At 41.5% G+C, this 16,105-nt stretch overlaps 1 protein-coding gene across 2 annotated transcripts in view; it reads left to right on the top strand.

The window, feature by feature from the left end:
- ACVR1 (activin A receptor type 1) overlaps positions 1 to 13,222 on the top strand; it is a 134,496-nt gene extending 121,274 nt beyond the window's left edge. For both annotated transcript variants that reach the window (XM_057551620.1, XM_057551619.1), the window contains 3 exons: positions 113 to 310; positions 11,115 to 11,245; positions 12,002 to 13,222. In XM_057551620.1, coding sequence (XP_057407603.1) covers positions 113 to 310; positions 11,115 to 11,245; positions 12,002 to 12,136 — 464 coding nt within the window. In that variant the 3' untranslated portion in view covers positions 12,137 to 13,222. The remainder of the gene's footprint in view (positions 1 to 112; positions 311 to 11,114; positions 11,246 to 12,001) is intronic.
- Positions 13,223 to 16,105: the final 2,883 nt, after the last annotated feature.

The raw sequence follows: 16,105 nt of genomic DNA, 5'->3' as shown, positions 1-16,105 counted from the left end.
CACCATGGACACCACAAGAGGGCGCTGTTCGTTGGGTTTGGTTTAAAACCTTCAGCAGCCGTCTGTGAGAAAGGAAGGGAGCGGATTGACAATGTTGTCTTCTTCCTTTCAGGCCTGGCAGTCATGCATTCCCAGAGCACCAATCAGCTCGACGTGGGGAACAACCCCCGTGTGGGCACCAAACGCTACATGGCCCCCGAAGTTCTAGATGAAACCATCCAGGTGGATTGTTTCGATTCTTATAAGAGAGTCGATATTTGGGCCTTTGGACTTGTCTTGTGGGAAGTGGCCAGGCGGATGGTGAGCAATGGTAGGTATCTGATCTCAGATAATATTGTCCTTGTCCGAGTCCTCTTGATTCTGCTGCCTTTAAAAGGGCAAAGGGAATATTTAAGTACACATTGTTCCGTGAATCATGCTTGTGAAGCTGTTGGCATTTATATTTGCTTTATGGCTGGTAAGTGGAAGGCACGTAATGGCAGTCTGTTTTAACTGCAGGAGGGGAAACCGTGGTGGAAAAAGTATTTCTGCAAGAGACTTATTCCTTGGTTTGTTTTTTTTTCATCAGTCCATATTTTATTTTTCCTTCCTCCATCCTTATTCTGCCTTTTTCCCCCACCCTTCCTCCTTCTTTGCTCTTTTCCCAAGTGAGTTTTATCATGAGAAGGCTCAAGGAAATCTAAGGGTGAATTCTGCTATTATAGATATTTTTACTTCTTAAGTTTGGATTATTGAGAAAAGATTCAGGTTGCACACTCAGAATTCACTTGTTTGTAAGAAGCAGGCTGTACCTGCAAAGTAAGTGACGTTTACATTCAGGAAGCCCTGAATAGGAGGCTCGTGCTGGTCCTCTTATAAATAAGCTTTATGAAATGGTGTTGCCTTAGCAGCTAGGGAAGCATACTGTCTATCGATAATTTTTTACCCATGTTCCCTACAGTGAACTTTCACCTCCATCTTTCAAATCAGCCACAAATACATTGTTGAACTTTAAGTTCACTGTATTCTGAAAGCACTACATATCCTCATTCAAATAGCACATGACCCATCTACCCACAAAGTGGTTATTATAGCAGAATCTCTCGAATCGACCTCTTCATACCTTCACAACTGGAAGTCCTATTTCACAAAGAATATGTGTCTGAAATTGTTCCAGGAAAGCAGAAGAAAATGCTATATATTTAAATTAATATTCATTTTCAGGAGATATTTTACCCTCCTGGGACCCACTGGAATCCTAGATTTGAAGTATTAAAGAAATAATGCATGAAGTCACTGACATATGTGCTCCATCCCACCTTCCACTCATATTTTCTTGTAAGGATTGAAATTTTGGGGGCAACTACAATTTTCAAGAATAATAGCCAGAGAGTAGGAAGTTCTGGTTCTGTGAGCGAAGTGAAATTGGGGTAACGTAACATAGTTTTAGTGTGCAATAATTTAAGTTGTCAAGCCTTTGTGGTAGCTTTTTTTCCTCCCTAACAGCACAGTGTGTTTGCTTTTAACACTCTTAAGGGTATCAAAGACAATGTTTTAAATTAAACATAAACATACATGCATTGTAACCAGACAGTTCTTTTAAAGTTTGTTTTTTTTTTTTTTTTGGATGGAGTCATGAACACTTTCTTGGTAACTGTTTCTCAATTGTTGAGAGCTACTGACTTGCATTTTGTGCCATTCAAGTGCCTTGAGAATTGTTTGCAACAGAGCGATTGTTTTGCTGATTTATAAAGTTCTGAACTTTGCCTGAAATTGCACAGCGACTTCATTTCCCCATCCCCCTCCCTAATAATTCTTGAGTGCCTTAGAGTTGAAAATCAAATTCTAATTAGTTTATTTTAAACACTTTAGAGAAGGATTGGTGTCATTATAAACTGTGTGGTGGGGAACTTGCCCCAGACGAAGAGGAAGTTAATATTCCAAGGCCAGGATAGTGCAGTCCAGCTATGGGTGCTGGAGCCATGCCAGGCAAGCCTGCGTGATGAAAGGCAAACTTGGCAGAAACTTGGGATTTGGGCTTTGTAAGAACTCATGTTGCAAATTTGTTCCCTGTGTCGCAGGCTTAAACCCAAATGGCTTTCAAAGATCGGCTGTGATTAATAGGAGTCAGTTGGAGAATAGAGCCATAGTTTTCTTGATCTATCCTGTGTTTAACATTATTTTTGGAAAAAATATCGTGCAGGGTAGAGGAAGAGAGACTATTTTGGTTGCTTTCTGATTTACTGATCTCCCCCTTGCATCATGGTTTAGATTGTTCTCTAGTTCCTAAAATTTTGTGGGTTGAGCTTCTGTTCTGTGGTGTGGTTTGATTTTTAGGGGGAGGTAAGGGCATGTCATGTCTCATTTTAAATCAGCTACTGTCCCTTGGCAATGACTAATTTGATATTTCCCCTTCTCTTTCTCTAGTCCTCCTTCTCCCATGAATATTCACATGCACACAAACACACGCACACAGAAATCAGTTAATCCAAACTCGAACTTCAAAGTGTTCAATGCTGCTTGCATACCTGTGAATATTTTCGTTATTACTACCCCCAAACAGAAAAATGAGTAGAAAGAAAAATAAGAGAAATTTGCCTTTACCTTCCAATATTCATGTTTCTTTCCCCTTCTCTATGCAACCATGTATATATTTTTTTACTTAGTTGTAATCATAGTGTAAATATAATTCTGTATCATCTTTTTCATTTGTGTTTTTTAAATGTTGTTATTCTGTTTTTATTTTAGGTGGTCCCATGATATTTCATTAATTTAACCATTTCCGTGTTGTTAGACATCCTCTTTCCTCCATGTAGACATCTTTGTTCATACAACTTTTTCATTTGGGGAATTAATCTGAAAAAAAGTAGACCTATTAGGTCAAAGAATTTGGATGTTTTTATGGCTTCACACATACTGCCAAATTACTTTCCATAAGAGTTGTTCTAATATACAATATCCCGCTCACCCCAGGGTGTGATGTACGTATTTCACTTTCTTACTAGCTTTAAGAACTGACATTAAAGGATATATATATTTGAAATTATTGCATATTAAATGTACCTCATTTAAATATATGAATATCTTAGGGAGGTCATTATAATTATGCATCTTTGAGTTTCTGAGTCCATTATAAAAACTGATGACCAGATAGTTCTCTTGGAGTAATACAGTCCTCAAGTGAACCATGAGTATAAAAATATGTCGCATTTTATATTTTCATGGGAATTTTACATTTCTTTGCTAATAATAATACACTTCCTGCTGTGTCTGTACAGGAAATGAGAGTTAAGTCCATTTTCACATCGGAAATTTCTCAGTAGTGTCTTTTGGAATTTACTGTTTGTGTTTAGTTTGACACTGAATTTGGAATTGGTCGGAAGGAAAGCCATTTTCTCACCATTTCCGGGTGAATTTTCTATATGAATCTAAGGCAGGGGTTTGCTTGAATCACTAGTTCTTAAGCTAGAGAGCGTGCAGCAGAATCACCTAGAAACACAGAGTACTGAACCGTCCCCAAGAGTTTCTGATTTAGTAGGTCTAGGGTTGGACCCAGGATCTCCCTTTCTAGCAGGGCCCCTGTGATGCTGTGCTGCTGGGTCAGCGACCGTACTCTTGGGATCTCAGGTTAAAATGGAATATATCGGTCTCACCCAGGCCAGGAAATGAAGACTGTCCCTGGGGTGCTGACACAGCCCATCTGAGCAGGACTTCCTGGTTTGTGTTCTTATGCTTCAGGTGAAGCTTGCTCTCTCTTCCAAGCTGAAGAGGGGTCCCTTTCTCCTTTGAGTCCTGTAGCCAGGCCTTGGCCTTTCTTTCTAGATTTTTGCTACTTCTCTGGCAGTGTTCTTCCTTTCTTCCTTGTATAGTTCTGCAGACACACTGGTTTCTGGTTACCTGGGTTCAGTGTGGTGTGAGGACAGAAATTGACACGTGGATTCCACAGATAAATGCGTGCATCACAGCTCTTCACGTGTGCCATTGGCTTAGGTCTGATCAAAAACTTGTAGTAGCCCCATCCAAGCATCCTGCAGCAGTTCCCTCTTGAGATTAGAAGTCCTCTCTCTGGAACCTCAGCCTTCGGTGTCACACCTTGTTTGGATCCCTGTGTGCAGAAACGCCAGAGTTGTTTTGCTCTAACACCGTGGTCATCTGCTTACGGATTTAAAAGCTAACTAAAATGATCTTCACTGTCCCTCCTGTAGCACATCTTTGACTGTGGCATCATCCAGGCAGCATGAGCCTCTGTTATACCTTTCACGTGTTTCCTCTTCGCTGCCCACAGGAGGGCTATGTGGACCTACTTTTGTTTCACTGTGACTGGCTTTGGTTATTCCATTTTGTGATGGAATCCAGTGTTGAAATGTGTCAAAAAACATTTGTATCTCATTGAAAAAACCCTGCTGGCCGAGCTGCATCTCTTAATGGGGTGGGGACTAGGAAATACTTGTTAGAATAAGTTTATGTTTGGCATACATACTTCGGAAAACCTCTTCTAATGAGCCCTTGGGCTTGTTAAGGAATGGCGTGTGCCTCAAGTTCCTGAGCACAATGGGCTTGTATATGGAAACCATGACAACTCTGATTTTCTTCAGCAACTTAATATCCAATGTGTTTCACGATTTTAGTTCACTACCTTAGTGTATATTAAAGTTTGAACAAAGGGAAGACTCATATTAGGGAAAATTTTTAATATCCATTCAAGCAATTTCTTTCAGGTTTGTTTTATTTCGTTTGAGCCTTTAGGTGAGTGGTTGGGGGCAGGAATATGGAGGTGGGATTTTTCTCTCACTGATTCCTGGAATTTTGTGTCCCTGATTTAAAGATCTAGACCAAAGGAGGGCAGTCAACTGACCTCACGACAAAATAACCAGAGGCCAGCACAACTTTACTGGGTGTTGTTCACTGATTACTGGTCTCTTTTCCTTGACACATCTTTAACAGCAGGTGTCTCCACCAAGACAAGTATCTGTGGTGTCAACCTTATAAACAACCCCAGCATCCAGTGAATGATACATTCTTCTTCTCATGAGACGTCTGCAGCTAGCAAACGCTTGGAAGTCTTCTGGAGCTTCTCCCTCTAGGTCTGAGGGTGTGTGAGATGTAAGGCGTCTTGTCAAAGCTTGACTCAGAGCATGGCTGTGCATCTCTCCTAGGCCCTTTGACCTAGGCCCTTTGACCTTTCTTCTGACAACTGTAACATTAATAAATATTTTTAGTAGGGCCTGACTGTGAAGCAATCTGTGAACCATTTATTTTGGCTATGCCACATTGCTGAGAATCCCAGGAACAGAAATTACTTGTAACAGATTTCAGATAATGCATTTAGTCTTGATTTGAATAATGTGCATGATTCCATATGCCCATGAATTGCAGTGGGGATAGCAGGATGAGGTCATCACTGCCACACAGACACTTTGCCTAGCAGGGAACAGAGCTGTCCTGCCAGCTCTGTTCTTGTTTCTGAAAGGAGTACCTGCCCCGGGGAGAGGCAGGGCTTCCCAGCTAGTGCGCCTGGTTGGTTACAGGAGCGCCTGAGGTACTGGTTCTCTGAAACCTCCAGCGGCAAGGCAGCACCAAGGGCGACCAGAAGCCCCTGGGCTGTCGTCCCCTCTGCTGTGAGCAGCTCCATCCGTTTATATATTAGTCATTTTTGATGTGGGCCATGGCTTGAAAACTGTGTTTGAAATCCTTCTGTGAGGAATGTTAAGGAAAGTGACACAAATAGTTGATATACCTTTTGGAATCCTGTTCCTACCAGGAAAAAAATGCCTCTCTGGAAACAGTGTTTCCCGAGATTCTCTCATACACATACTACCTTTATGATTTCTTTTCATATCCAAATGCCCCTTGTACCATTATTTTCTTAATCATTTAAATCAGCTAACTTTTTCAAACATTTCTTTTTAAAAGGAAATTAACGTCACAACTGGAAGTGGGAAAACCAGTTATCCCATGGCATTAAAGGGAAGGTAACGTTAATAATACATATGCAGGTGTTTAATAAGACAAAAAAGTTTTGTCCATGAACCATATCTAATTTTCTCACAGGCCACCCCTGAAGGAAAAACTGTATTAACTTAGAGTCCTATCAGAAGCCAAACATGAACCACTCTCCTTCTCTGTAAAATGGCTTTAGTCGTAATGTTCTAATCTCTGAAGGGCTTCATGACTCCTGGAGGAGTTCATTGTTAACGGCAGCTCTCTGTAGGGATGCAGATGCTGGGGTCCTGCTCCCCTTGCCTGTTACCTGGGTGTCCACCCACGTTGCGGTGCGGTGAAGAGAGACCGCGGAACGTGAAGTGAGCAGGCCGTTGTGACGAGATTAATGCATTATCCCATTTGGGGCTTGTTGGGAAGAATTCTAGAATACAAACAGGGAATTGGATTCTGGTTAATGTTTGTCATTAGTTAGCTGTGAACTTGGACAAGTACATTTTCCCTGGGTGGTCCTCAGCTTCTTTTTCTGAAGGAAAGGAAGGCTGTGATCTGCATGATTCTGACATCCCCTGGATCTGTCTTTGCCTCACCTTCAGATTATTCAAATGATAGCCAAGTCCACAGTCCCTTATCTGCAACTGGGAAATCCCCAAAGCTTTGAGAGCCAAAAGCTTTTGGTTTGGGTAGGGAGGGTCATGAGGAAGGCCTTGTTTCCAGAGACTTACATTTTTAGAAAGACCCCTCTGGCGTTTCATGGGGTTTGAAGGTTGTTTCTAGGTTGTTCTTATTAATCTGCGCATTTGCTTTGTGATGTGTACTTTAAGGGTGTTGGAACTAAGACCTGGCAATTAAGGGGTTTACTCAGAACCATGCAGCAAATTAATGATAGGGATAGTGTTGGTAAATATATATTTGCCCCAGAGAAGAGAAAACTTTCGGTTAGACACGTGTCCAGGAAAAAAAAATTGTATAAATCAGATACACATGCCCAAAGTTGTGGGGAGGAGGTTATGAATAGTTTCTCTGATTCTCTCTGTTGCCCTTCGAGTCGCACCCCCTACCACGGAAAAGCGAGGCCTGGCACGGTTCGGCCTTCCTTGACCACTGTTTAAGAGCTCCTCTTGCACTGCATTCCTGGATCCTCTGTTGCTTGTACCACTCCTCTGGCACTCGAAGTACTCTGTATTTTTAGTTGCTTTTCCTGAATTCACGCTGTTCTCTTCGCTGGCTCACGATTTGGCAGTTGCTCGTTGGGTGCTGTTGTAAAAGGACTGAGAGTCCACTTTTTCTCTGGCAGAGTGAGGAAGTAACTTCCTACCTTGACAACACAGGAGGTAATTTCACAGTCTGACCTTGACCGCTCACCCTCCCCACCACCATGTGCACTGATTCCAGCTACAGGGAATTTCCCTCCTCCTCTCCAACACGGGAGGATCATTTGTAACCCCTTGTCTTTGTCCCATATCACCCGCCCCCAACCTGGATTGCCCCCTCTCCTTGGCGTATTCTTGTCCCATCCTCTCCTCTTTCTTTTTGACCATTTTTTTTTTAATTTTATAGCTACTGTATTTATTTATTTATTTATTTTTGGCTGTGTTGGGTCTTCGGTTCGTGCGAGGGCTCTCTCTAGTTGCGGCAAGTGGGGGCCACTCTTCATCGCGGTGCGGGGACCGCTCTTCATCGCGGTGCGCGGGCCTTTCACTATCGCGGCCCCTCCCGTTGCGGGGCACAGGCTCCAGATGCGCAGGCTCAGCAGTTGTGGCTCACGGGCCCAGCTGCTCCGTGGCATGTGGGATCCTCCCAGACCAGGGCTCGAACCCGTGTCCCCTGCATTAGCAGGCAGATTCTCAACCACTGCGCCACCAGGGAAGCCCCTCTCCTCTTTCTTGAAAACTCATCTCTCTCTGTTCAGCCAGGCCCTAGCTCCCGGAAAGCTTACTTGTGCTTCCATGGCACCTGCTTTATATTGGGTACTTAAACCACATAGGTGTTTAGTTCTCTGAGACCCCCTGAGCACCATGCCCCCCCTCACCTCTTCTCCCTGGCCCTACTTTGTAGTTTGTTTTCATGTCTTCCTTTCCCATTATTCTCATCACCAACATCACATCTTTATTTTTCTATCCCTAGTGCCAAGGACAACCTCTGGCTCACACAGTTTAAGGGACCAAAATGGTTTTAGAGCCAATTTAGGAACTCGCAAGTAAAACTTAGTGAGAATTTCCAATCTATCTTTGCCTTTCAAGATATAAAGTATACAAAGGGGTGAAAAACATTTTTGAGGTTTTTTTTTTTTTTTTTAAACAAGATTTCCATTATCTAAGGAGAAGAGAGAGGGACTTGTCCTCATCTTCCACTAGACTTTGAGTTCCTTGAAAACTGAGAGTATGTCTTATACTTTTATCATCCTCAACATTTAGAATGGTTTTCCACACATGGTCGGTATGTAATATACTTTATATTGATTGAAATAATTGCTTTCCTTGACCAGAGGGTGTTCCATATGACTGCTGGAGTTTATTAATTAATTAATTTATTTATTTATTTTTGGCTATGTTGGGTCTTTGTTTCTGTGCGAGGGCTTTTCCCTAGTTGCAGCAAGTGGGGGCCACTCTTCATCGCAGTGCGCGGGCCTCTCACTATCGCGGCCTCTCTTGTTGCGGACCATGGGCTCCAGACGCGCAGGCTCAGTAGTTGTGGCTCACGGGCCTAGTTGCTCCACGGCATGTGGGATCTTCCCAGACCAGGGCTCGAACCCGTGTCCCCTGCATTGGCAGGCGGATTCTCAACCACTGTGCCACCAGGGAAGCCCCTGACTGCTGGAGTTTAATACCAGGTTTATTTTATGCTGGGAAAGCGTGACCAACATCAGATGGAAACAGTCAACAGTTTGACCAATGGTTGACAAAAGAGGCATGACTAAGTTCCAGGCATGATCAATTAAATGGTCTTTTTAAACTTGATTCCTTTTGTTAAAACATGGCAGTATTTAATAAGATTAAAATATGGAAAATATAAACCCAAGGGAAAACTTCATCTTTGTATAGTGAATTTTATTGTTGAGTATCCCCAGATCCTATGTTTTTAAAATCCAGCCATGCTTTTTTTCTTTTGCATTTATAGAAAAATTGATGTTCCCATAACCATTCCCAAGCTAGCCAGGCAAATTACTTCAAATAGCTGGCTGTTATGCTAGATTTTTAAAGACTGAAACCAGGCTATTAAATATATTCTCCTTCAGAAAAGTTGAGAGGTGGTGTCGGGCACAATCCTACTGTTTCTTATAAGTTCATGTGGCCCTTATAAAGGTATAAATTATCTTGCAGGTCTGTGTCCAGCTGTATTTTATGTGATGTCTCCTAGTAATATATGTACTGAAAAGAATTAAAATATTGTTGAATGCTTCCTGGGGTCCTTACAAGAGAAGTAGGTAAGGTCTCTGAGATGAGGTATCTCAAGACTTCTGAAAGCAGTGGTTTATGCCCAGTCTGAACTGTTTATGATTTGTCAGGAAAGGTTTTAATCCATTGACTAATTCACATTACAAACACAGTCAAGCAATGTGGGTAAGTTAGTCTTAATATCAACTAGAATTTTTAAATTTAGACTACATTCCATTTTTAAAATAAACTCTTGAATCTGCGTAGTTTAACAAAACTGTAGTATTTAACAGGTGTTCCTTATCATGACTAATCTTTTTCATAAATGGTTTGTCTTTATATGGAATTTGTGAGAACAACTTCTCACTGTTAATTTCTTTGATAAATGAAAAGGCGATTGAAGCTTTTCAGGTAGCTTATAGGCACTAGAAAAACTTAAAAATGATTAAAACAGCCTCGTCCCACCTGCGCCAACAATCACTCTGGTAGGTATTTAGGAACAGAAGAAAGTTACATGGAGGAAGGAAAGAGGGCAGTAAAAGAATCCACTGTCCTTGTTGTTGAGGCCTTTGATGATGAGAGAAAAAAATAAGGGATTTTCTGGGTCTCATTTCTATAAAGGAAAGAATCAACTTTCTAATTCTAAATTATTGCTTTGAATTTTTCTGTTTGTGGAACTACTTTCTTTGTGAAAAGTAAGGAACTGATGTAATTTTGCTGGGAAAAAAGGTTTCTAAGGCATTGGAAACCATGCAGGGGCAGAAGCTGAAATTAGCCACTTTCACATTTGCTTGGGAGTAAGGGAAAAGTTCATTCTTTTCAGCCATTCTTCTGCCTTTCCAAAAAACTGTCCTCTGCATTTTATTTTGTGCCTTTGATCTGAGAGGAATTAATAGAGCCATCAAACAGACAGCTGTGAATGACAGAGGGTACTCAGAACATACAGAATGAATGAGTGAGGAAATAGTATTTCATATTACATTACTTGCATCCTCCCAATTGGAGGGATTATTTTATAGCAATGCCTTTTCCCCTAATCATAAAATAAGGGGTATTTTGATGATGGTCTTGGATTGTTTGTTTGCCTCCAGCTCTAGTTGTGGCCAACTTTTTATTTCAGTTTATGGTTCGAAAACACTAGATTCATGTACCTTCTTTAGGTATTTTGTCCTTTTTTAAAAAATTTTATTTATTTATTTATTTTTGGCTGTGTTTGGTCTTCGCTGCTGCGTGCGAGTCCTCTCTAGTTGCGGCAAGCGGGGGCCACTCTTCACCGCGGTGCGCGGGCCTCTCACCATCGCAGCCTCTCTTGTTACGGAGCACAGGCTCCAGACGCGCAGGCTCAGTAGCTGTGGCTCACGGGCCCAGTTGCTCCGCGGCATGTGGGATCTTCCCAGACCAGGGCTCGAACCCGTGTCTCCTGCACCGGCAGGCAGACTCTCAACCACTGCGCCACCAGGGAAGCCCTATTTTGTCCTTTTTAATCACTGAAGAGACTCTTGTTCTGTCTCCTGTGCCCTGTTGGGCACTGCAGAGCTGTTTGTATGCCCTCTTGGAGCGTTTTGTTATAATTACATGAGAGGTAGTCATATTTTCTTCTAACAATTATTGTTCCTCCAGTTCTCTTCAGGGCTTCTATTTATTGCTTTGTTTTCCACTTATTTTAAGACCTACCTGTAGCATTCAGAATCACCCTGAAGTTTGAGGAAGGTGATCAGTACTTTTTCTGTCACGTTGTAACCTGCGACAACCATCAATACAACCCTGGGAGCCTCTACTCTTTTGCTAACCCAACACAATTCTTGTCCATGTGTGTAGGTATTGTGGAGGATTACAAGCCACCGTTCTATGATGTGGTTCCCAATGACCCAAGTTTTGAAGATATGAGGAAGGTGGTCTGTGTAGATCAACAGAGGCCCAACATACCCAACAGATGGTTCTCAGACCCGGTAAGAGCAATGCTTTCTTAGTTTTAGAGCTATACTTAGCTGTTTGCTATTTGCATTCTCTTGATTTTTCAGCTGGTAGAGTTCTTGAGTGATCTGCCCTGTTTCTTTCTCTCCCTATTTTATGTAGAAGAGCTTTAGACCTAGTTGAGCAGGTTCACAAAATGGTCTCATTCTTGAAAGAGCCATTTCTGATAGATCTTGCTAATGAATGACAACATTCACAAGATTTTCTACCCTTGATTAGCTCCAGGAATTGGGAGACGCATTACTATGCCACTGGCCCTAGGACTGCAGTTTCACATGTAAACCAAGAGACCTGAGTGGTGCTTTTTAACCTCTTTTCTATCTCTGCATCTCCTCCAAACATAGGCTGTTTAATGCTGACAATCCTTATTGCTGCTGTTAAATAGTAAGTAGCAAATCTAAGGCATTGAGAAATGACCCTATTTGCATATTTCAGTTTTAACTCTGGGTTAGTGTTATAGCTTTTAGCACCATAAAACCATCAAGGGGTCCACACTGGTCTGTGTAACTAACTTGATAAAGTCAGTTGGTAGCATTAGGAGTCCAAAGGGCAGAGTTTAAGAAACTCAAGAGTGGTTTCTTCATCAGTGGCTATGGCCTTGATTATTTGTGTAAGGAAAATGGTAATAACATCACTTGAACTTCACAAGACCTGCAGAGTCCGGCAAAACAGTTGATATAACATCTGCCCAGCTACTTTTTCACTGTGGTGTTGGTTCTTTCTCTCCTCAGACGTTAACCTCCCTGGCCAAGCTGATGAAAGAATGCTGGTATCAAAATCCATCTGCCAGACTCACAGCCCTGCGTATCAAAAAGACTTTGACCAAAATTGATAATTCCCTAGACAAATTGAAAACTGACTGTTGACATTTTCATGCTGTCAAGAAGGAAGGTCTGACGTTGTCGTCGTTGTCCAGCTGGGACCTAATGCTGGCCTGACTGGTTGTCAGAACAGAATCCATCTGTCTCCCTCCCCAAATGACTGCTTTGACAAGGCAGACAGACATCTTACCCGGCCGTGTGCTGGGGAGACACCAAAACCACCCTAACCTCGCTCAATGACTGTGAACTGGGCATTTCACAAACTGTTCACACTGCAGAGACTCATGTTGGACAGACACTGTTGCAAAGGTAGGGAACTGGAGGAACACAGAGAAATCCTAAAAGAGATCTGGGCATTAAGACAGTGGCTTTGCATATCTTCACAGGTCTCCTAGACACTCCCCACGGGAAACTCAAGGAGGTGGTGAATTTTTAATCAGCAATATTGCCTGTGCTTCTCTTCTTTATTGCACTAGGAATTCTTTGCATTCCTTACTTGCACTGTTACTCTTAATTTTAAAGACCCAACTTGCCGAAACATTGGCTCCGTACTCCACTGGTCTGTCTTTGGATAATAGGAATTCAATTTGGCAAAACAAAATATAATGTCAGACTTTGCTGCATTTTACACATGTGCTGATGTTTACAATGACGCTGAACATTAGGAATTGTTTATACACAACTTTGCAAATTATTTATTACTTGTGCAGTAGCAGTTTTTACAAAACTGCTTCATGCATATGTTAAAGCTTATTTTTATGTGGTCTTATGATTTTATTACCGAAATGTTTTTAACACTATACTCTGAAATGGACATTTTCTTTTATTATCCGTTAAATTCACATTTTAAGTGCTTCACATTTATGTGTGTAGACTGTAACTTTTTTTCAGTTCATATGCAGAACATATTTAGCCATTACCCATGTGACACCACTGAATATATTACTGATTTAGAAGCAAAGATTTCAGTAGAATTTTAGTCCTGAACGCTGTGGGGAAAATGCATTTTCTTCAGAATTATCCATTATGTGCATTTAAACTCTGCCAGAAAAAAATAACTATTTTGTTTTAATCTACTTTTTGTATTTAGTAGTTATTTGTATAAATTAAATAAAATGTTTTCAAGTCAAAGTGAATTTTTTCAACATGTAAAAAAGATCTACATATTATAAGGCATTTTCTTGTGGGAACAATAGAAGCACAAAATTAACTTGTAAGTCGAATTTGCTTTTTAAAGTCTATTAATGAGCCTGAGGGTTCTAGGGGGATGCCGTCCAGTTTGAATTTGGTATCAGAAAATTTAGATGTTGGGTTTTTTTTTGGGGGGGGGGGCTGTGATTTTATTTTTTTCTTGTTCAGTTTCCCCAGCCTTGAAGTGAGGGTAACAGACTTGTCTGAGCTGCCTCCTTCACAGGGATTTGTGAGTATAAGTGGAGGGAAGGAGGTTAAAGCATTTTGTTTAGTATAAGGTCCTATGTGAGAGGAAAGCGGTCTTATGCATCTTACCTTGCTGCTTTGGGAGAGTCCACTGTTGACTTTTTTCACTTCTTGGTGTTCAACGGGATTGAAAATGTAGAGTTTCGAGTAGCTCAATAAGAGTAGAGGTTCTACTCTTATTCTGGAATTTTCTGGAATTTTCACCAGAGGTAAGTTAATAACTTCATTAGTATATATTCACTAATATATATTAGGGTATATATTAAAGTCACATTGAACTTTTAAAAAATTGTGGTAAAATACACATAAATTTTACCATCTTAACCATTTTTAGGTATACAGTTCAGTGGTATTAAGTACATTCACATTGTTATGCTGCCATCGCCACCATCCATCCACAGTACTCTTTTCATCTTGCAAAACTGAAACTCTATCAAACAATAGCTCTTCATTTCTCACTATTTTCAATCCCTGGCAACCATCATTCTAGTCCTTCTTTTAGTTTGTCTACTCTAAGTACCTCATAGGAGTGGAATCACTCGTATTTGTCCTTTTGTGAGACTGTCTTATTTCACTTAGCATAATGTCCTCAAGGTTCATCTTTGTTATGGCATATATCAGAATTTACTTCCTTTTTATAGTTGGTAATATTCCACTTTATGTATATACAACATTCTGTTTATCCATTCATCTGTTGATGGACACATGGGTTGCTTCCCCCTTTTGGCTATTGTGAGTAATGCTGCCATGAACTTGGGTGTATAGCTATCTCTGTCCTTCCTTTCAATTATTTTGGCTATATACCCACCAAAAGTGGAGTGGAGTCGCATTTAAAGTTTGTTGAAGTATTATATACATATATAAAATTGTACAGCTTGATACATTTTTATAAAAAAATTTTTTTATAAATTTATTTATTTATTTATTTTTGGCTACATTGGGTCTTCGTTGCTGCACACGGCCTTTCTCTAGTTGCGGGTAGCAGGGGCTACTCTTCATTGCGGTGCAAGGGCTTCTCATTGCGGTGGCTTCTCTTGTTGCAGAGCATGGGCTCTAGGTGTGCGGGCTTCAGTAGTTGTTGTGGCGCACAGGCTCAGTAGTTGTGGCACACGGACTTAGTTACTCCACAGCATGTGGGATCTTCCTGGACCAGGGCTCGAACCCATGTCCCCTGCATTGGCAGGCAGATTCTTAACCACTGCACCACCAGGGAAGTCCCTTATAAATTTTTATACATTGGTTGTACCCATGGAAGCAGCACCTAGATCAAGAAGCAGAACACTGACTTCTCTGGAATGATGTCAGGACCATGGTAGCATGAGTTGTTCCTTTTTTCTCTGCTCTTTGGTGTATAACTAATTACACATCCATAACTGAACAAAAGTGCCTCTGCACATTATACCAGGACAGCAGGTGATTACTATGCTCCTCTGCATCTGAAAGTAGGTGGAGAGGACCTCAGAGGGGGCTGTGGATACAAGAGAGTCAGTGAGCCTGCCCCACCCCCACTTGCCATGAGCAGGAAAAGGGGAACCTGGAGAGTACAAAACTGAGTGGACGCTCATGGGAGATGGAGAATTTGTGGAGGTCCAGCCAACCTGATGGGAGATCCCAGGACACCATCAGAGCTGGACAGAGATGAGTTTGAAGGCAGAGAGAGGAACCCACTGAGGCACCTGTTTCCCCCAAGGTGACACTGCAGTGCTCTACACTCTTGTTGGGGTCAGTGTCTACCTCTTTGCCAGAGGAGGTGGAAAGCACAAGTGGTGAGTGACAGACTGCCTGGCTGCATGGGTAGTAGTTGGAGGTACCTGTTTGTCTCCAGCAGCACTTGCATTTCTGAGGAGGGATTTCTGTGACTGGAAGGAAGGAGAGGAAGGGGAAGGAAGCAGACAAGAATGTCAAAGGGCATTGAAATAATGTGTTTCTTGCTGTCTGCTTTGGGGTTTCATTTAGAGGTCCACTCATGGATCTCTGAGAGTATCCCACTTGTGGATCTCCCTGTCAGGTCATGGGCACCCCCCAAAGCCCCAAGTGCTAAGCCCACACTTCCCAGCTTTTTTTGTGCACTCCTGAGTGCAGCCTTGAGAACTAACCCTGGTAAGAAAAAAATCAAAAACTTGAGCTATAGCATCATCTTCTGGAACACAAAAGAAGATTTTTAAATGCCAGCCTGCTGACCTGTAACAGCCAAAGTAAACAAACCCTTCACTAAGAAAAGTGTCTGCAATTTCAAAAGCAAAAGGAGAGGTGCATAACCTCAAACACTATGAAAAATCAAGCAAATATGGTGTCACAAAAAGAAAATAGTAATTCTCCAGCAACTGAACTCAAAGGCATGGAATATTGTGATCTAACTGATAAAGAATGCAAAATAGTTATTATGAAGAAATTCAACAAGCTACAAGAAAACTCAGAAAGGAAATTAAATGAACTCAGGAATGAATTTAATGACCATAAGTTCTTTATCAAAGAGACTGAAATTTTAAAAAAGAATCAAATTCGAAAGCAGAAGAATTCAGTGAATGAGATGAAGAATGCATTAGCAAGCATGAGTAATAGATCTGATGGAAGAAG

Source organism: Balaenoptera acutorostrata, chromosome 8 (assembly GCF_949987535.1).
Source record: "Balaenoptera acutorostrata chromosome 8, mBalAcu1.1, whole genome shotgun sequence".
In the NCBI taxonomy this organism is placed as follows: Eukaryota; Metazoa; Chordata; class Mammalia; order Artiodactyla; family Balaenopteridae; genus Balaenoptera; species Balaenoptera acutorostrata.
This window is presented reverse-complemented; position numbering and strand designations above follow the sequence as displayed.